The sequence below is a fragment of the Diospyros lotus genome, chromosome 9 (genome assembly GCF_014633365.1).
Source record: "Diospyros lotus cultivar Yz01 chromosome 9, ASM1463336v1, whole genome shotgun sequence".
Lineage (NCBI taxonomy): Eukaryota > Viridiplantae > Streptophyta > Magnoliopsida > Ericales > Ebenaceae > Diospyros > Diospyros lotus.
In genome coordinates this window covers 4,611,917-4,633,747 of record NC_068346.1, presented here as the reverse complement: position 1 = coordinate 4,633,747, position 21,831 = coordinate 4,611,917, and the positions used below count along the sequence as shown (strand labels likewise).

The 21,831-nt window shown below is 37.0% G+C and overlaps 2 protein-coding genes across 4 annotated transcripts; one reads left to right on the top strand and one right to left on the bottom strand.

The window, feature by feature from the left end:
• Positions 1-130: 130 nt before the first annotated feature.
• On the top strand, positions 131-3,862 carry LOC127809627 (photosynthetic NDH subunit of lumenal location 3, chloroplastic-like). 2 transcript variants are annotated; one of them, XR_008025163.1, is made up of 4 exons: positions 131-229; positions 609-646; positions 2,191-2,425; positions 3,226-3,862. XR_008025163.1 is itself a non-coding variant. In XM_052348573.1 (3 exons), the coding sequence occupies exons 2-3, from the start codon at positions 2,195-2,197 to the stop codon at positions 3,331-3,333; spliced, it is 339 nt and encodes a 112-aa protein (XP_052204533.1). In that variant the 5' UTR covers positions 437-646; positions 2,191-2,194; the 3' UTR covers positions 3,334-3,860. The 2 variants fall into 2 exon arrangements, 1 of the variants encoding a protein (XP_052204533.1); XM_052348573.1 differs by lacking the exon at positions 131-229 and having other exon boundaries at positions 437-646; positions 3,226-3,860.
• Positions 3,863-5,120: 1,258 nt separating this feature from the next.
• On the bottom strand, positions 5,121-21,421 carry LOC127809626 (protein SHORT ROOT IN SALT MEDIUM 1). 2 transcript variants are annotated; one of them, XM_052348571.1, is made up of 22 exons: positions 21,259-21,421; positions 20,977-21,091; positions 19,694-19,897; positions 18,540-18,830; positions 18,271-18,371; positions 17,263-18,021; positions 17,118-17,163; positions 16,155-16,247; positions 16,011-16,066; positions 15,553-15,670; positions 14,950-15,161; positions 14,788-14,851; positions 12,738-12,911; positions 9,059-9,089; positions 7,799-8,961; positions 7,596-7,670; positions 7,329-7,403; positions 6,749-7,201; positions 5,925-6,128; positions 5,759-5,800; positions 5,597-5,659; positions 5,121-5,506 (listed from the first exon to the last, which is right to left on the bottom strand). In XM_052348571.1, exons 2-22 carry the CDS (start codon positions 21,052-21,054, stop codon positions 5,417-5,419), a joined length of 4,392 nt encoding a protein of 1,463 aa, XP_052204531.1. In that variant the 5' UTR covers positions 21,055-21,091; positions 21,259-21,421; the 3' UTR covers positions 5,121-5,416. The 2 variants fall into 2 exon arrangements, with proteins under 2 accessions (XP_052204531.1, XP_052204532.1); XM_052348572.1 differs by lacking the exon at positions 21,259-21,421 and adding an exon at positions 21,176-21,223.
• Positions 21,422-21,831: the final 410 nt, after the last annotated feature.

Below are 21,831 nucleotides of genomic sequence, written 5' to 3'. Positions count from 1 at the left end.
TATTATAATTAAAAAAATAAGTAAAGACGAAATGATCATTTTATTGTTTCTAACCGACGCATTGAGTCGGCCCAAAAACGAGGTTCTTCATACGACAACTGTAAAATAAGAGACGAGAGGCCCCAGCGCGAGCCGCCGCTTCCAAATTCCAATACCTTCTCTTTCATATACACATACATAATATATATATATACATACACCCATAATATAAATCTTTCAACAAAATCAGGTAATCGGTATCCGTTTACGTAAGAGATTCCTATTATTATCTTTCACAGACCCAACTGGGCTTTAAGATTTTTGAGGCGTCACTGATCACCCAAAACTCTGAAGCAACCCAATCCTCACACCCTTCTCTCTACAATTATAGCTAGAGAGAGAGAGTAAAATCCGGCAAGCCAATGGACTGAAGGCAAAAACAAATATCTCCAATTTTTTTTTTTTTTTTGTTAGTCCCGTTCTCAACCTCTAATTAACAGCGACGATGATCACCATCATTGTGATTATATTGTTGATAATGAAATAGGATCATCGTTGGTAGTGCATTGTTTTATGTATTTATTGTGGAGTATCTATTGAATGTTTTCTTTAATCTGTATTTCGTATAGGTGTACGGACAAGTTGTGCTGCCAGCGGCAATATCCAGGTGGGTATTTCTCTGTTTCGGTTTTTCGTCTCGGTTTGGCACTTTGTCGTATCGTACTCTCGAAACACTCACATGTGTATGTATATATGTATATATATCTGGGTTTGTCTCTTCTTGCCTCTTGGTTGAGTTGATTGTTTTGATGACTACAATGGAATATCTGGGTTTTTTTTATTTTTTGGAGTGGGTTTGGGAGCAAAATGGACAATCTGGGTTTCGAATCTTGAGGGAGATGCAAGTGGGTTTTGTTTTTGTTTATCTTTCATTCTTTTTTTTTTCCCTTAATTTTTTGGTTTTTTCTTCCACAGTGGCTTCTTTGATGTTGATCTGTGACAACTGTTAAATATTTGTTTGTGGCCTATATTTGAATGATAACTAAAATTGCTTTGAGATATATATACACCCTTTGTCTTTAAATGGAAAAGAAGTTGATTTCTAGTTAATTTATCTCGGGAAATCTTGATTAGCAACTTCTCCTCTAGTGTCTCTTTTGGATTATATGTAGAACTAGGGTGTCTGGATTCTTTCGTTCACTTCCTGGCTTCTGATTTTGACTGATCAATTTCATATGATTATCAACTCACACAACGCATATTTTCACATAATAGTTGAAACACAGTTCAACAGTTTTCTTTTGTTTTTTCGCTCGCGATGCCCCTTATAACTCGCCCTTTTGAATTAAGTGTCATATAACTAGAAGTTTTTCTACATTTATTACTAAAACTTTCTCGCCGACGTTTATTTCATCATTTAAGTCAGTTTTCCTGTTACCTTAATCACTTGACCTTGTTATGATCACCCTTTCATTTGGGCTAGCTTTGGCAATTAATCACTGTAATCTGATAAGAGTTCACCCCAAGGTTGTGATGTATTTGATGCATTGTTCAACATAGATTCAAGTTAAAAACATTTACAGCTTATAGTGGCTTTTGCTTGGTTGCTTCACTTGGCAATCCAATCCCTCAATTTAAGCCACATCTGCATGCTGTGGAGAATGCTAGACGATACCCAAGTTTCCTTTTTTTTTTTTTTCTTTCCAAATTTGCGTTAAGACATGGTTTACTATCCACATTTGATTTTAGTTGCTGTAGATTCACACGGTTGGATTCAAAACTTTGCAGTCTGTTTATACTTGGTTCTAAAGTAATTGCCAATTATTTCAAACCGTGGATGTCAATAATATGCTTGATGCTTTCTATTGGCTGGCAAAGAAAATTCAAGGCCTTGTGAAAGCGTGTTGGCATATAAACACTATCAAAAGAAATGTGGATTCGGTACATGGTTTTTTTCTTCATTTTTCTTTCAGTTTTGCTTTCCAAATTTCTGATGAGAAGGTACTACTTCCATTTTGAGAAGGGTACATGAAACAATTTTTAGTGGAGTGCTTTGTTAGGTGGAATTGTGTGCCACTACTCTCCTTTTTGGGTTTCCTTAATCTCAAGGGTTTTGATAAAAGTGTATGCTTTCCTTGTGAGATGAGAGAATATAATCTTTGTTTCCTTTTTAACTGGATTACTTGACTACGACTTGGATTTACTGTTTAGGCCCATGGATCTGAAGGGGAGTGTTTATCGAATTAGGAAGTGTGCATTTGATTTACTATCTCTTTGGAGCGACCTAATGGATGATGATGAGTCGTGGGATTTGATGGGACGGGATATTCAGCTAAAATCAACATTCCTATACCTTGATTTCAATAAGGTGATCTCTGGTGCACCTCAAGATCAGAAGAAACCTCTTACCGAACTTGCCAATAAACTATTTTGCTCCATTGAAGAGGTAATTGGTTATCATTGAGCACCTTAAATTGTTGCCATCGTTCTGAAGTAAGATGGAACACCATTGAAAAACATGTAATTTATATCGTTCAACATCTAATTTATATTGACTCGCCATCACATTTCTCAGAAACATTTTCCTTTTCCTTCTGCCTTTAGATTAGATTCTTCTGTTTTCATGTTGATGGATTATCATCTTCTTCGTTGTGTTGTTAATGATGAAAAGTTTGAAAGTAGGAGTGAGTCATGGAATCTCTTTTCACTTTTTCCTTGAATCACTTCAAATGGCCCACGAATTTTATTTACATGGTGTGAATGTTGTAGGCTACAAGAATGATAGATAAGCCAATATTGGATATTTGGACTTTTATGTGCTCATAACGCGTGTTGTTTTCTTTTATTTTAGAACCAAACGATGCAAGTTCCCTTGGCATGAATATCTAATTTAGTTGCAAACTTCACCCCGGAGAATATAACAGGGATACTGTTCATTTTCTATGGAAAATTCTGTTACTAAAAGAGAAAACTAGATCACCCAAATAGGCATTGTAGTTCATATACATACATGTTGATATCTTCGTCGAGTAATAAATATGGATAGGTACAGTTGATTGCTGTAGTTCATCAATGATAAATCTTTAGAACTATGAATCCAAAACAAACCTTGTCCTAGATTGGCCCATCCATTTCTTTTCCATTCGATTTGAGTTTATATTTGTTTTGTATACAATTACACAACCTTGCTGGTTTTCCATGTCATGATCATTCATTATTGAGCACAAGTTTCCTGCCCTTGTACAGTTGGACCATGCTGTGAAACTTCGAAGCATGACGTTGACTCAAGATCGATACAATGAAACTGCCGGCGTGTTAGAAGAGGTGATAGCACTGGAGCCTCCGGGCACTTGACTTTCTTTCTGTTCTAGTTCATGCATGAGTCTGAAGCTTCCATTATTCTACACATCTCTGCTTTGCATAGAAAGAGTCCTTACATTAAGGGAAAAAGTTGTAGCAGTTTATGGACAATTTGCCTGAATCTTCAACAGTATGTGACTACGCTCTGTATAGAAAGAATTCTTTGGTCTCTGTATGAAGTTGAAGAAAATTTTACCAACCAATTCCCAATTTCCCATATTTAGGCATGATTTGAAGTCCTCAAAGAGCAATTGCTTGGCTATTATTATTGGTGTTTGTAGACAATCAGAAAGCAAGAACTGATGCCAACATGAAGCTCAGATTGATCCCATTTTCATGGTTTCAGTTAGATTGTTTTTAGCATGAAATGTAAGCAAATGCAGTAATTAGATTATACTAGGGTGTGTAAAAATAGAAAGCACGTAAATGTAAAAGTTTATGTGAGGGGAAAGAAGCGGTAACCTTTACTCATAATAGTAAAGTTGTTCTTACCTTATGTGACTACAAATACGACATTCACAAAATGAGTAATCATATATACTTGGAAGTGTCTTTAAATCAAGAAGTTTCATGTACCGAAAATTTCTTTTATACATACATCTGATATATAAATTTATTATCCATATAACATATGGTGGGCGGGGCTTCAAGTGTTTTTCATTAAAAGTTGATTGATTGATTAACTTTCACAAGCAGATTGTGATCTTGATATTGAAAGATTAGGAAAAATGAAAAAGAAGTAGAAATCAAAAGCCATGTTTTAAAACATATTTTTCAAATAAATTATTCATTTGACAACGCTATGAAATTTCTATTGTTATGAAGAACACTCGGTTCTATAAGAATCATTCGTTTTTATATGAACCGCTTGCTTTAAAAGGATGAATTCATGATGCAATAAATAAATCAGCATCATTCTCTTATGTATGGGAGGTTGATTTAATATGTTTGTCGTTGTCTGCCTTTTTATTATTATTATTATAATTCATTGTTAACGAATGATCCACGGGGAGGAGATGGTAGGTACAGCCTACAGGAGGAGGGAATATCATAGCTTAGCTTAAGAGAAGAGTATCATTCCAAGTTTCCAAGATGCTGTTTTTCAATTGTTATTACTTAGTGCCCTTTTATTTTTGTTTTGATATTTTTGCTTATTTTTCATGTTTTTTTTTTTATCATAAAAACAACAATCATGTATTGATTGAATATATATATATATAAATCTACAAAATGACATAACACACCTAAAATTCGTAATAATTTTATTTAAAATTAACAATAATTTATATCAATGCCTACCCAAAATTAATAAGACAAATACGAATTTTACCGAAAGTCAATAGATCAAATTTTTTTTTTTTTTTTTTTTGGGGTGGGGGGGGGGGGGAGGGGGGTAAGATTAGTTGTTGATGCTCAACATTTAGGCAAAATGGTTCAAGTTTTAGTTAGTGTTTAAATGAATAATAATGACACAAGCGCCTCATTAAATATCTTAGCCTGATATGCTCAGCGCTTGAACGGGGTCTATAAGTTCTATGTTCACTTAGTGCCCCGGCAAAGGCAATTTACCATCAACTGTAGCCTAAAATTGCATTGCATTTAACAAACAGCCCCTCCTCCGTCGTGCTCAGTTCATTTGACAATAATTATTTTTTTAAAAAGGTCATAACTACAACTACTTTCTGAAAAAACTTATTGCCAGGCAGGTGTTAGTGTTACCCTGATTTTCTAATATACACACACACACACACACACACACACGCATTTAAAAAGAAAAAACAAAAACCACAACCAATCAATGTTTCCTTAATTTCTTCAAAAAGAAGAAAGTAACAAAACCGGACCGGACCAAATCAAACCCAACCCTTTTGATTGTATCCACCCAATAAGATCATAATAAGAAGGATGTTACTAAAGCAAAAAGTTCTTTCCTCAATCCTATCAAGTTATAAAGCTCTGCAAAGTTCCACCCCAACACATCGACAAGAACCTTCCAAGTCAAATGAAAAAGAAATACTGGACTCATCCTACTGAGCACAAAAAAGAAAAAGAAATACTGGATATAACAACCATACACTTAAAGGTCAGTCATTCTGACCAGCTTATTATAAAGGATATGGTCATCCCGCCCAGTGTTGCTCTCCAAAAGGGCACTTTGGACAAGTTCCTGTTGCAAGAAAACAATTAGCAACCAAGATTTTTCCATTTTAATGTCAACAGAAGAGACAAAAAATGGATGGAAGAAGAAGATACCGACCTTGACATCTCTGTGTGAGAGGAACTTCCTTAAGTTGTGGATAATCAATCTCATATCTTCAACCTGAGGAAGTAGACAAGTAAACAGATAGTATCCGCCACGTGGATTTAAAGTTACCGACATGACGAGAGTAGAATAACATGATTATACAAAAGTGATTACCCTGATATAGCCCGCCCGATTTCGATCAAAAAACCTGAATGCCTGTTTTGAAGGGAGTCGGTATCAACGGGAAAGAAAAAAAAAAAGAAAAAGTGGAGAGCACAGAAACAAATACTTTGGTCACGACAATAAAATGGACAACTAGGGGAACTTTTCCCAAGTATACCTGCAACAGTTCCTTGTCAACAGTGACTGCCTTTTCTTTTTTGTTTGTCTCCATCTTATCTACCTTTTCTTTTTCCTCGGAACCTGACATAGGCTTGCTCTCCAAGGTTTCCTCAGCAGATTTCTGTTCGGTGACCTTCACATCCTCATTTACCTTATCAGGCTTGTTATCTGCTGCATCCGCCTTCTCCTCTACAGAATTTTCCTGCAAGGGAAATTATACTTGATTACAACACAAAAACATAGATCAAATTAACTGATTGCATAATAAAAGAGCTGATAATAATACAGTAACGAGTCAAATAAAAGGTAGATAAGATACATTAGTTTGATCTATCTAACCTTCATCCAATCTCACCTTTTTCTTCTTTGCTAATGTTTGGTACTAACTTTTGCTCGTTCAGATATACCCTTTTCCTTTTGTTTTTATGGCATAATTTTTTAACATGCTTTTCACACATTGGAATGCAGTTCGCATATACTTCAAATCAAGAAAAGTAATATGTTATCTTTTTGTGCACAGAATATAATCCAGTGGCTAATTAATTATTAACTTGCTGCTTCTCTCTCCACAAGATGAGGAACCACCTAGAGTGGAAAAAATTTTAAAGCCAGCCCTATAACACGTAACTTTGAAGAGCAAAAGACACGAGGTTGGAGAAAGCATAGCACAGGAAAATAGAATATAGATAATCAATGGAAGAAAAAAAACTAAACAGCAAAATTATCCACAAGAAAAGACATGCAACTTGATAAAGGTACACAGCCAAGATATACTTGATGCATAAAGATCAAAACAGATGAAAAGCAAGTGGCAAGCTTTACCTCATTCACGTTATCATGCTGCGGGCTTGAATTCAGCATTTCTTCATCTTCCTCTGGATCTTCCTCTGGATCTTCATCATCCATTCCATCATCTCCCTGCTTCACATTTGCAGTCCCACCAATAGAAGAATCATCTTCCTGATTCACATTTGCAGTCTCACCAACAGAAGTATCTTCCAGCTTCACATTTGCAGTGCCACCACCAATAGAAGTATCATCTTCCTTGACAATGGGTTTGCCATCACCAGGATCAGCAGCAACATGTGTTCCTGTTTTAGCAGGTTTGGGTTCCATGGTTGCCTCATCAATCTTCACACGCTTTGTTGATGGTTTTTTATCACCTCCCTTAGAAGTCTCTTCACGTCCCTTAGGATCCTCTTCACCTCCTTTAGAACTCTCTTCTCTTAGTCTCTTACGTTGATTTCTTTTCATCACAAACTTTATGCGCAATTTCTTTTTTCAAAAGAAAAAGAACAAAAGAAAAGGTAAGAACAGGAATGCAAGCATATAAAGTTTTGGATCATAACAACCCTTCAACCGAATAAAGCAATAAAAATAGTTATAAACTGCCTCAACAAACCTGAAGAAATGCCAAAATACGACAACCCATTTGATACTGAAGCATTTCATACAGTGATTCTGCAAATAGCGAAAGCTACACAAGGGAACCAGAAAAAATAAAAAATGATTGACATTATTAAAAGAAATGTAATCTCAATTCAGCATTACGAACAAACCAAAATTTAACAAATCAGAAGAGCATAGAGAAAGACATAACAGCACCTAAAGGCGGCTGATCAGAAATAAGGTATAATGTCTCCTTAATGAGAAAAATAGTGAAACACACCTCAAAAGTTGACTCTTCAACATCCTTGTCAGTATAATCCAAAAGTGAATCCAGTGAAAATGACAAGGAACGCAACTGTAGCAGAGGATTTTGCATTTAGATTAGTATACTTGCAGGCATCATAATTAGCACATGAATAAAATATTCGCCAATATCAACACAAATTACAAAAAGCAGCATGGTCCAATTTTGATTTAACCTACTTTAGAATCCTTGCTTCCAATTGTTTGGAGAAACAATCCAGGATGCCGAGGAGGATCTTCAGGCTGTTTCTTCTCTTTCACCTCTTTGTTTGTTTTGCTTCTAGACTCCTCTTTTGCTTTGTTTTTTTTCTCCTCATCTTTTGATTGCTCTCTTTCTTTTGATTTTGCCCTTTTGTCAGCCTCATTACTGACTTTTGTTGTTGAACCACTTTTCTTCTCATCAGCCGCCTCCTCATTCTTAGCTACTTTCTCAGTCTTGCTTCCAGTTTTACCAGAATTAACTAAATCATCTGGGTTCTCAGGGGTTACTGATTTTGAAGTCTTAGCAGTAATTTTATTTTCTGATTTTGCCTCACCTACACTGTTCTTGGCATCTGTAGATTGATCCCCTAAAATATTTGAATCACTAACCACTTCAGCTACTTTTTTCTCATCCGTGTCATTGTCTTTCTTCTTGTTGGCAGCCCCAATGTTAGTTTCTGCACCAGTTAGCTTTCGCTTGGGCACCCTTTTGATTATTTTTTTCTTTACAGTGGTTTTTGGAGCAGCATCTTGGACCATGGGAGTACTGCTTGAGTCTGGATTATCCTTTGGTTTATCTTCAGGAAACTGAGGTCTGTCATCAGCTTTCACCTCAGTCTGCATGCCTTCATTTTCCTTTTTAATTGCTTTTGCCACGGGGACTTTTTTCACAACTTTCTTTCTTACAAAAGTTTTAACAGGAGCAGCATTAACAGATGACTCATCTTGTTGAACTGTGGTTTCTGAGTCTGGAATCTTCTCTCCTACATTCTTTTCATCCAGCTTACCACTCTGGTCATTTGGGTCCTCTGAACCATCTTTCTTATCAGCAACCTTCTTCTGCTTGACAATTTTCCTTATAATTTTCTTTTTCCCCGTCTTGGCACTGCCAGCAGCCTGAACACCCACACTCCCTCCCAACTCCTTTTTGTTGACACTTTTTCCTTCCTCTCCTCTTTTAACCCCATCTTTTTTCTCTGACTTCTCATTGTCACCCCCCTCCTCTGCTGGATTCCCTTTCTGTTCATGGACATCTTTCTGCTGCTTGCTGGCATTTGCTCCTTGTCCAGAAGATGCAGACTCAACTTTTTTCTCTGATTTGTCCTGCCCCTTCGCTTCTTTAGGGGAATCAATTTCCTTACCTTAAGTTGAAAAACAACAGGCAAATTAACAACTCAAGTAAAAGAGAAATAACCAAAGAAAAAGGGCCACAACTTACAGGGTAAGATTTTTCATTACCTTTTGTTCCAGCCTTCTTCTCTCTGGACATCTAGAGCAAAAAATAGCAGATTTTAGTTTCTAGATGTTTATCCAATTCTCACTCCAAAACATAGCAAGGGAGGAAATCAAAGAAAATAGATAACACACCTGAATGAACCTGACAAATTCTAGGAACTAACATTGCACAGAAAGGTAGTTCATAAAGTACTGAGAAAATAAGTGCACACGTCTGGAAGATAATTATACATGCTTTATGGAGGAATAATATTTAAAAATATCTAAAATGTTCCCCAATGGCCTGACTCAAATCCAATGCAAACCATATATCAGGGAGGACAAACAAGAGGAGAATTTCTTCAGTTCACCTCCTGATGTTCTGAAGGCATAATGGTAACAGCTAATAATCAGCATCTTTTGTTTGGCTCTGCACTTCTTGCGATTTATAGATATGGCTACCTGCTTCAAATTCAGACATTTGAAGCTGAAGAACTAGAATACAAAATCTTCAGTTCAGCTACAGATCAGTGTTAAATCTTATCTTCAACTCTGTTACGAACAACACAAAAACCTAACTAGACTCCCAAACCCAATCTTTCATCCATCTTAAGGCACAACATCAAACAATCTAGGATCGTCAACCTTTTCCAGAACTATATGGAGCAGCATCTTTAAGATGGACCCAAAACAATCAAGCAGATAATGAAGACAGCACTATTATAAAAAATAAATAAATATTGAATATGTTGAAAAAGAAAAGTAACTGATAAGGTAAGCACTTCTTTTAGCAGAAAACATCCCCAAAAGGAAATGATTTTAGATTGATTCAACCATGGTCCTAATGAGTCCCCCCTAGCAGTGCAGCTACAACATTATTTAACATAAATTAGCATACCAACGATTTAACTTGAGGCTTTAAAAAATATGATGCAATTCTTGCATCACATTATATTTATATATGCACATATGTATCTTAAAATCAACCAGATAATCCTTTAGCCACTCAACTCCACCAAATTGACAACCAGGTCAACACTTTTTTTTTTTTTTTTTTTGGGGGGGGGGGGGGGGGGGGGGGGTGTTGCGCTATTTCCAAATGAATTGCTACTAGTCATTTGTCATGTTTATGTAGTTACACTTTGAAGTAACTATTTAGATTCCAATTTATAAGTCAATACAATGTATAAATAAAAATTGCCAAAAGAAGGGCATAGACCAGTAATATATCTCTACATACATCAGATTTTCCCTGCCTATACATTTTTTGGGCATAAATATTATTTTGAAGTCAAAAAATGAGGACGAGTGTAAAGATAAGGCTCTGATTCCAAGGAACAAGAAAACGAGTATGACTCATTTGTGACAATTAGTCAGGGATGCCACTCCTTTAAAAGCTCCAGTATTCCTTCCACACCAAAAGCTCAACATAGCACACAAAGGAATAACATTCCATATGCTCATTTCTCCTCTTTTGTAGGGCAACTACAACCCCAACATGCCAAGAAATCTGCCAGTGATGGGGGAATAACGGAATCATCAGTAATTTTCTCTAGTTATTGCTCATTAGAGTATATTACAGTGAAGCAGTTAACATCGAATCTACCTCCTAATCTTCCATATTTCTTTTAAATCCCAGAAACAAGTAAACCTCCCAAAAGAGGACAAACTAGCACTGAAGCTTCTTTTCACTCCTCAAACAGGTGAAAATCCATGACCTCACAAACTATCTTATCAAAATCTCATTCTATTTACCATCATCCAGATGTCAAATTTGTTAGTGTCTACATATTTTTGTCTTCTTTGTTTTCAGGGAACTTTGTGGAGAATGAATTTCCAGGTATACGACCCACTTTAGCAATTTGAGCTCCTCCTGTTCAACATTGCAGAGACTAGACCTCAGCCAGTTTTTTAACATAACTTCGGCATTCATGAGATGATTATTCAAGTTCAACTCTTATTGAAGTTGTTGGAACCTCTAAGCAACTATCATTGTATCACCTTTTTGTTCAAGTTTTAGGATTCCTCCCCCTTTCACATACATATCTCAAAGCTTCTAGCCTCTTCCATGTATCCATACCAGCGTCATAGGAAAATAGCATTCATGGTTGGAGACAAGATTTAATCCAGCCATTGGATAATTAAATTTCTTGGGATAGTGTTCAACTCTTTCAGTGAGATTAGTGTTCAACTATTATTCCCATCAAAGTATGCACCAATCACGAGCATCTCAATATACCACCACCTTTAAAAAATAATGTACCACCTTAACTGACAATAATCAGCATTATTGTCTGTTTTTATATGATTACTTCCTGTGGAGATTATGTGGAGATTACGGGTGGTTAATTAATTGCCTCTTTTTCAGCTATCTAAATTAGTGTGTTTCTTAATTGCTAAGTGTTGGAATTCTTTGATCTAAAGTTTGTTGGATAACTAATCCCACAATCTATGGGATTGATTATAATCAATCTTAATTGTTGGGATTGATTGATTGATGTAATTAGGATTCCTTCTTTTTCCTTAGTTATAGGGATTTGATTGATTTCTGTCCTATATATATATTGTAATCATGTGGAAGAGAAATGATATACCAAGTTTTCTCACAATTGTTCGCTAAGTTTCCTCAATACTGTAAATTCTGTAAAGTCAAAGTGTTTCCTTTTGTGCAGAGGGATAGATCTTTCTGCTTAGCTGTAAGTTACCTAATTAGTATAGATGTATCTTCTCAGTCTAGGTTTCTTAATTAGCTGTAGGTTTCCTAAGTCAAGATTATACTCTGTATATTTATACTGATCAAAATGATAAAGAAATCAAGTTCTTCTCAAATATTTTTGCATGGTATCAGAGCCATCCCTAACCTAAATCCTAAATCCTACACACCCGTAATCTCCACACTTTCTATCTTCAACCAATAATTCCCTTGAAACCACACCTAGACTTTTCTTTTTTCCTCTCTTATCCGTATCCCACCTAGCATCCTCCAACCTCAATGCCACACACGTAATATAGGCATAGATTTAGTCCATCAGAACCACAATAAACATCTCCCTATATACAGATGTGTAGAATAGTATCACTTTGAAATCCATGTCTAGAGTAATCGTGGTGCCTCTCCTCTGTGGAATTAAACCTCTATTCTCTTAAGATCTATACACTCATAATGTATCTTTGAAAGTCACCCAATACTTTTATTATCTTTACAATGCAAGATTAAACCATGATCTATGTAACTTTAAAAATCAATAGTGGATTCCACTTCATGATTTTCTGCAACACATCAAATCAACAGTAATAAGAGACATATTTTGGAATTTAAGTGTTGGAGTAAGAAAATGTCAATAGTTCTACTCAAGAGTTTCAAAAATTCATCATGTAAATTGATACTCCACTTGTTTGGAATAAATCAGGATTCAGGAAAAAGAAAATGCAAATTTCCAGCTGCCTACTTTCTTCACAGTCATGTTGAAGTCTGAATGTCCAAGGAGAAATATTCTTAAGATTAGAAAAATCACGACAAAGGACCAAGACAATCATGATGGAACCTAAGAATTTTGATATCAACAAGTTCCACATATAGGCAGCAAAAAGAGCCATATATTTATCCAATATGTCTGCTTTAAGTATTAATGTATCTGAGGAAGTTGAAAAGGCACAAGGAAAAACTAGCAAGCAGTGATGTGATGTTTCAAAATACATATACCTCTTTTCTCAGGGCAAGCTGCTGCTCTCTCTCAGCAATAGCCTTCTTATGAGCAAGCCATTGGTCTCTCCATTCTTCCATTGAAGGAAGACAATCTGACAAATCAGGAACATACAATACAGTGACTTCCTTATGGCTAAACAGCCCATCCTTCCCAACTCTGTCATAATGTATCTGCAAAATTCAAGTAGAATAAGCTTGCAGCAGTCATGCCTAGTGTGCAAGAAATGAAGTAGCATATCAAATTGATGCCTCGAGACCATGAGAAAGTATTAAATATTAAAAAATAACTATGCCCTTGTACAGCAATCTTTGGACTTTCTATAAGAAAGTGTATCACACTCCATATTCAGATTTTTAGTATAATATTCATCTAGAAAACCTAGATTATGTATATAAGCTAACTGTTCAAAACTCACAAGTAGTTCTGCTTATATAAAGATTGACCCTCAGGTGGCCAAGTGTTCTCCAATGTTGCAAAAGAGCACAGTTAACAGAAATAACTAAAATGATTGTGCACAAGAAGCCAAATGATAATATATTGATGTTGCATTACTCTGATACAGAAACGTAAAAGGACAATTTTGTGGATACTTTAATAAAATTTTTGGTCTTTAGTTTTTTTAATTATTGATGAACACAGCAATCCAGGGATACTGCCCCCCTGATTCCAAAACCAAACATTCACGTAAATCAAAATAGAAATATAATATCTAAAAATTCCTCCTATCCGCGTGACTTGGACTCTCATCTAAAAGCCTGAACTACCCACTTCAGTCACTGAAAAAGCTAAAGGGGAATGGCATGTGTGTGGTTTGGCATTCATCCAAAAAGTATCTGCATGACTTAGTTTGACATAACTCACTATGCGGAAGTTATCCTTTTATACTAGAAGGATCCCCGATCTCCTTGGATCTCAGCTTCAGCCTCGTGAAGGGCATGTGGGACCAAGCACTATTTGAAAAAGAAATATGGAAAACAAGGTGACCTGCAATTTTAGGCCTTGCCCATGATCACCTCAAGCTTGCCCACTTCAGTCACTGAAAAAGCTAAAGGGGAATGGCATGTGTGTGGTTTGGCATTCACCCAAAAAGTATCTGCATGACTTAGTTTGACATAACTCACTATGCGGAAGTTGTCCTTTTATACTATAAGGATCCCCGATCTCCTTGGGTCTCAGCTTCAGCCTCGTGAAGGGCACGTGGGACCAAGCACTATTTGAAAAAGAAATATGGAAAACAAGGTGACCTGCCATTTTAGGCCTTGCCCATGATCACCTCAAGCATTCCCTAGATTGGCCAATGTACCCACACTGGAGCCATGTCCGCACTCCTACCTGCTTGAAACAATCATACACAAAGATGCAGTCCGTGCCACATTTTAACAGGAGACCGGCAGCCTTCCTTAGATGTCGAGAGGATGTGGCTCAAAATGATGAGACCTGGGGCCCCACCAAGACTGTTTTGCCTCTAACAAAGGGTAGAGAAAGAGGGACCATCTCCAAGTCTCCCCTCTTCCTCTTTACTCCTCTTCCAACTTGAGGTGCTGTGAAGTGTTCTTCCCATTGATCAAAACTCAACATAGCCCTAGTATACACTTCACATTAAATGTAGAGTATTGCAATCCTTAATCCCACTATAAATGTAGAGTATTGCAATCAAGAAACATGTTAAAATATAAATGTAGCCAAGATAAGGATATTAACATGTAACAGTGGGTGGGAGGGGGGTAGCATTACTGGGAAAAGGTTAGGAACAAATATTGAGGTAATAAAGGTAGCATTCCCTATATGCAAACGGTTGTCCCAAAGCAAGAGGGACCATGCTTTGCAAGAGTTGGGTGAGGGTCATTTTTGTGTGCAACCTTACCCTAACTTAGCAAAGAGACTGTTTCCTCTGCATAGACAACAAAAGAAGAGGATGAAGCCGAAATAGTTTGAGCATGCATGATATAACACCATTAAATGACCCAACTAGAAAAAGTAACATCCTTTACTTTCACTACGCAAAGCTTACTGAATCTGAAATTAGAGAAACATAAGAAAGAATACCTCAAGGAAACGATTCCAGTGCTTGCAGTTTCTCAAATCAAGTTGGATCACATCCTTAGCATATCTGAAAGAGCATCAATCAATTCAATGCAGTTAAGTATAGTTAATGTTGGGTTCTTTACTAACTATAAGAAGATACAGTTAATAGAACGATGCACAGACCTGAGAATAGTTCGAACCAAAGATGAGTCATCAACCGATGGATCCTGCCCATCAACAGTGTCCCATGGGCCTCCAATTGCCATGAAAGAACGATCTTTTTTAAGAACTGCAAACCTCAAGATATTGCACAGATGGGGTATTCGGTCATCATAACTTTTTTCAGAAGACAGCTCCTCCAAAGCATTTTTGCTAAGTCCACTCATCAAAATCATCTGATCCACACAACAAAAAAGATGAAGATGGCTGAGAAGAAGAAAATTATAAAGCTGAATGACACATATTCTGATACAAGCATAAATAGTAAAGAATATATAAGAAGGAACAAACAGTAACTCCATAAATGACAACATAGCTTCTATATAAATTCCTAAAGTACCAATTCATTTAATCTTCTAAAAGAACCAATCCACATAGAATCTAAATCTTGTTTATGTTACATAAGATTAAAAAAAAAACAAACTTCTGGCTATAAGATTCCACATTTATACCAGCAGCTCTAAACAAATGTTGAATATCAGTCCACTGAGTTCACATATGAATTGCAGTAACCTGACACATTTACACCAACAAATACTTTTAATTATAAAATCAGCTAAAATGTACCTTTGCATTCCATATGGTATTTCCACTTTCCAATTTGACAGGTTCATCAGCTGAAACTATGGCAGGTGGCTCCTTCTGTTCAATCCCAGTGCTCTCTTCAACAAAATCATGCTCAAAACTGTTCCATTCCACACACCACCAGAGGATTATACTTTTCTATCTCAGTACTTTATGAAACAACTAATTAACAATATATTTTTTGCTTTAGCAAAGGCAATAGGTTAAAGACAAAAAGAACTCCACAAATAAAAACCAACTTCCAACGAAAAATAAGAGAGATTATGGTCATCCTTCCCATCCCCCTTCTTTTGGAATTCCCAACACTAGAAGAGCTGATACCAAAAAAGCAGAGACCTCTCACATCCTATTGTGAGCTCAAATAATTAATAACTGAATAAGAAAAAGGTTTACAGCCGAAATAATAGAAATTACACAGGAAAATAACCGAATCAAAGTACCTGACAGGAGTATGAAATGAAAGTTTAAAATTCTCCCTTGGCCAGTTGACCACCACCTACATAAGTTAGAAACAACAACAATAGAACAATAGGATCAAACAATTTAAAGTGGTTTTCAGTTGAGATAAAGATCAATCAAAAGACCTTTGAGAATTCTGGAGAAGTAAAAAGCCTGGGATATCGTTTATCCAGTGACAGATAATCCCTTTCCACTTCCACCAAGCTAAAAGAGTAAGCCTGCATTAACAGCATTGACTATTAGAAGGATTTAAAACCTTAAATGCTCAGAAAGTATGCAATCATAGAGAACAAACAAAATTAATTTTATTTGAGAAAGAAATTTACATACATCAAAAACAAACTCCTCCAAGAACAAAAGAAGATAATTTTTAATCTCATACAACAAACTCCTCCATTTTTCTAGAGTTAAAAAGACTTCCCCTAAAATGATTTTTTTCTCATTGGGTACTGCAATTATTGACAAAAACAAAGATTACATAAAGAACACAAAAGACACTAACAAAGTGTTCCCAGATTCAGGGTCGAGTTCCATGTGTTCTGTACAAAATTTAAGCCATGAGACTGGAACAACAAAACCAAGGCTTCAAACGTAAGCAGCCAAGTTATCCCAAGAAGTAAACAGTCGAAGCTGAGCCAAAGAAATACAAAAAGCAAAGTGATACAAAAGAAATTCTCAAAGGGCAATGGTCAAAAAGAAATAGGAAAGGTATCAAGTTCATAAGAGTGGACATTGATCCTCAAGGAAATAGAAAAAAATAACCACAGATGCTCAAAGAAGACAGCATTAGATGGAAGAGGCAACCAAAACTAAGCCACATGAGTAGAGGAAACAAGCAAAAGTGAGAAAGAAAATAGATCAATGCCCGTTGAGATTGGGAGTAGACGTTCCAAGGAAGTGAAAATCAAATTTGGAGCCTCAAAAAATTGAAAAAGAGGTACTCTATTAACGACCAATACAAAAGTGAATAGCACGAGCATGGACGCAATGGCCTTCAATACCAAATGTCGCAGTGAAATGCTACATCCTTGCAAAGGAATAAGTTCTCATAATCATTTTATGATCAAGCTCTTACATAGCCTTTTTACCTTGCAGATATATTCTCTCCTTTTTTCTTTAACAGGTGAATGACGCCTTCAGAATGACAGAACACCAGGTTAGTGATGAAGGCTGCAAGCTATACAAGCAGCTACATAAACAGAACTGGACACAAAAGTAAACAGCAAGATCCACCTATGCAGAGCTTCATGACGTGGTGAATCTCTTCGTGAGGCCCTGACGTCCTTTGCTGATAAGGAGCCATGCCGCTCAGCCCGGTCAGTAGAGATTCTGGACGGAGTTCGTTCACGCCTAGTTTCAAGACCACGTTCACGCTTAATTAGTCCACGTTCACGTTCACGTTCACGCTCACGCTCTCTCTCCCTCCGCTCCAAAATGCGTTCCCTTTCACGCTCTCTTTCCCGTATACGTTCTCGATCTCGTTCCCGTTCTCGTTCACGTTCACGTTCTCGTTCACGTTCTCGTTCTCGTTCACGTTCACGTTCTCGTTCCTTCTCCCTTTCTCTGTCTCTTTCTCTCTCGTGGAGAAGCTCCCTACGACGCTCCTCTTCCCTCCGGTCAAGTTCACGAGCATATCCACCCCTATCATCTTTATGTTCATCGATTCTTGAATGGCCACCACGTGGCAACAAGCTACTTGGATAGTCCAAGTCAAGAGATGCACCGTGAAGCCCTTTTCCTGTAGCATAGTCCCTACCAGGAGGCAGGCTGACTCCATAACTTGGTTTTGAAGAACTTTGAGTAAACATAAGATCCTCCGCATTTCTCCGTGGTGCTGCCCCTAAAATTGATGGAGTATGCTGTCCACCAAATGATGAACCACTTAACATTGATAAACTGCGAGGATCTGCCTCCACTCCTCCACCGTAAGGCATGCGATCTGGTGCTGTATGGTGAATGGCAGCCCCCCTTGCTGCAAGATAATCAGCTTGTCTGCCAGAAACGCGTTGCTACTCAGTGCAATAGAAAAATATGGTGCCATCTACAATGTTGTGCACAAGAAAGTTGTGCACAAACTGTTTATTATTACCGCTGGAATAGGTTTTCTTATCATGGAAAACACCATGGTTGTGGGCAGAGGTGCAAGGAAAGTACAGGGTAAGACTGAAAATCACGTTACCAAAATCATAACATGTAGACACTAAACCATGTATCCAAAAATTGATCAGCAAAAAGATATACCTGGAACCTCCATCAAGAGAAGCAGATTGGAGTGACTGAACCTTCAGCATTTGCTCTTGTCGAAGTAGTGATGCCTGATCCATGCGATCGTACAGGTCTTGCTGTGCAAATATGCATTGTACAACCATGGAGAAGATCAGTGTGTTGAAAATTAACTTTTGAAAATAACCAGAAAAAAACTTACCTACTAAATTGTAATAAATAGAAGAGCCATTAGTTTCTTAAATAGAAAAACCAACGGAAAATAAAAATATTAAAAGACACTGCACCTGATGCTTATGACTAAAATTGATGGAATCACCATATCGGGCTGTAGGTATATTCTGCAAGTCCTTCCCCACATAAGGACTTGCCTGCTCAGTATATTGGCGCCTATCAATTGATGGATAATCAGAAATCTTATCAGAGAATAACTGATCACTTTTGTGGCCATACCCATGGGTTGGTCCTGACATGTAGTCACTAGATTTGAACCTAGGTGATTCTGGCATAGCTGAACCAAAACCACTGCGACTTTCCAGAGCAGATGGACCAACTCCTTTGGCAACATTTACAGGAACCTGCACAGAAGAAGATAGTATATAAGCATACAAGTCAAAAAAATAGTCCAGGATGGTGGACCTGAATAACACACAACTCAATGACCCAAAAGCCATGTGGCTAAATTGCCAAAACAGGGTGAGGGTCGGAATTGAAGTGACTGGAGTGGACTCAATGGACAAAATAAATCATGTCCATGGAAAGTGGGAAGTCCTGTGAGAATATTCCGTTGTGCTCTCTTGCAATAGAGTGCAAGTGCATGTCTGAAACTGAAAGACACCTCAGGTTTGAAGGATGGACAAGCCACACAAAAATAAGCAATGCAATACAAAGCCAATAACTCTGAAGTCAACTAGTTTGACCCGCAGGCCCATCAATGGACTGCCAGCACAGTAATTCACTTGCATTAGTCAAATGCTTATAACCTACAAAAAAGTATAATTGCAAGCCTTACCTCTAAGTTTTAGACATCAACATTTTCCTAACAAGAAAGAAGGCACAACCAATAAGGAAAACAAAGTCCCTCAAGCACACATATGAAGCTATTAATACAAGAGATACAAACATTTATAAAGAGACATATAAACACATCATAGTTCAGGGAAATTTAAAACATGATTCCTTTAGGTTTCACCAACTTTTTTATTTTTTGTTTCTAATAAGATCACTAAAGTTTTATGGAGGATATCGTATGGATAGAGATGTACAGAGGCCTGGAATTCAAATAGCCAACCCAATTCGTGGTGTTAAGACTTGTGAATGTTGTTGTAAGACCCTTCAAGTTATCTCAATGCCCATAAATTGTGCACGTCAAGTTACTAAAATCAGATTAAGCATGCCAAAGATAATACTCAGATATCATAATAAATAAAGTTTGGCCAACCTGTTGCCCACTGCTCAAAGTAGCAGAACCATACACAGAGCTATACTGCCCACCATAATGAACGGCAGTTGAGGGATGACCTCTGTATCCAGTGATATCTGACTCCTGAGGAGCCCCTAGAGCTGATGAGTGTCGAGAAGTCATAGAGTGCTGTGAAGCCCCATCCGGTACAACGCCAGAACTTGCAGAATAACCAGGTATCAACTATCAAAAGCATGAAAAAGTTGTTAAAGAAGCAAATGGTGAAGGAAGAAATAAAAACAGCAATCAAAATCCTTAATCCCACTAAGTGGGGTCAGATATTTGTAACAAGTTGCAGTTTGGTTTATAAAATGCAAACATTCCATCTCAAGTTAGCAAATTAAGTGTCACATTGTGATAGCTTAAGTCAAGATTTGTGAAGCAGGTAACAAGATCTCCTGAAAGACCCAATTCAGATGAAATGGAAAATACTTAAATTTTTGCACTGGAAAAAAAATTAGTGAATCTTTTAAGTCTCTTTTTTTCAACAACCAGGCATGAAAATCCCCCAATTTGTAAATGGGACAATCTAAGATAACCATGTTCATCATTTTCAAGGGTAACCAAATAGGCCCTTAGTTGCTTACCAAAATCCCAAAACAAATTCTATCAAGGGAGTTACCTTTTCTATAATGGATTTAGCTTTTTTCTAGTCTTTCCCATAACAGTGTTGGGTAACAAATCACTATTGTCATTTTTCTTGTGAAGACTGAACCATTTAAGAAAACTAAACTCCATACAAACCCCTGACGCTTCAAATCTCACCTTATATCAGGGATTTTTTGTATTTCCATTAACGGTTTTGCACAATGAATCAACTATGTCCTATTTCTTCTGAAGACTGAACCATTCAAGAAAACTAGACTCCGTATAGAACTCCAGGCACCTCAAATCTCATCCTATATCAGGGTTTTTGTAGTCTCTTCTGTAACACTTTTCAAAACAAAATCACCTGTTTCCTATATCTTCTGAAGACTGAATCATTCAAGTAAACGAGACCCCCATGAAAAACTCCAGATGCCTCAAATCTCATCTTATATTAGGGTTTCTTTTGGTCTTTATCATTCAAAAAAACTAGACTCCGTACAAACTCTTGTCGCCTGAAATCTCATCTTATATCAGGGTTTTCCGCTACAAAAATATTTTTAAAAGAATGCCAAAAATCTGAAATCTTTCCAAACGTAAGCCCAGTAACCAAATAGAGCTATCATATAGAAGATACAAATAAATAAAGAACTGAGAGTGATAAATGAGAAACTTACACTCTGGGTATATGCGCTTTGAGAAGCATAGGGCTGCTGCTGTTGCCCGAACGCATTGCCCCCTCGCGAGGAGTACATCCTCACTCGCAGCAAATAAAATTCAGATTAACACTTCCTGCACATGTGAATATACCAATTGTAAACAACTATAACCATATAAATCTATACGCGTTGAAATATGCTAATTTCGTCGATATACGGGCACATCCTGCGAAACCCTAGCCCCAAATATGATTACCAACAATTCAGAGCAAGCACGAATACATAGGTAGCGAAAGTCACCTGCGGCAAGAACAAGGACCGACGATAGCAGGGAGTCGAATAAGTAGCGAGAGCGAAATTGGAACGGCGAAGAACCGAGGGTTTTTGACCTGGCTCTGGCTAGGCCGATAATTATTGCGTGAAGATTTGGTGAAATGGAGTGTATCGCTACTTATATTAGGGGAAATACAATGGGCTGCAGCAATGAGATTGAAGAAGGCTATTTTAGGTAATTCATAATTGTGAGTCAAGTTGTGCCTAAAAGACTTTTTTCAGGTTTGAAAATCATTTTTGAGCAAAATATATTTTTTTTATTTTCCAGTGTCTAGAATAAAAATACATAAAAGATAATCAAAAATTAATTTCAACTGATGACAACTCCAATTTAAAACAAAACACAAGTTGTGAAAAACGAATTCCTATTTAATAGAAAGGAAGTCGTTTTCTCTTGTCTTAAAGTGATTCTCTTGACATCATTTATCCTAAATCTCTCAATTAATTTTTTTTGTATTCGTCGTAGTTATCTATTTGTCTTGCCATCGCTATTCAGGTCTCCCTCTACATCGTCATTTGGCCCTATCATTTAACAATTTA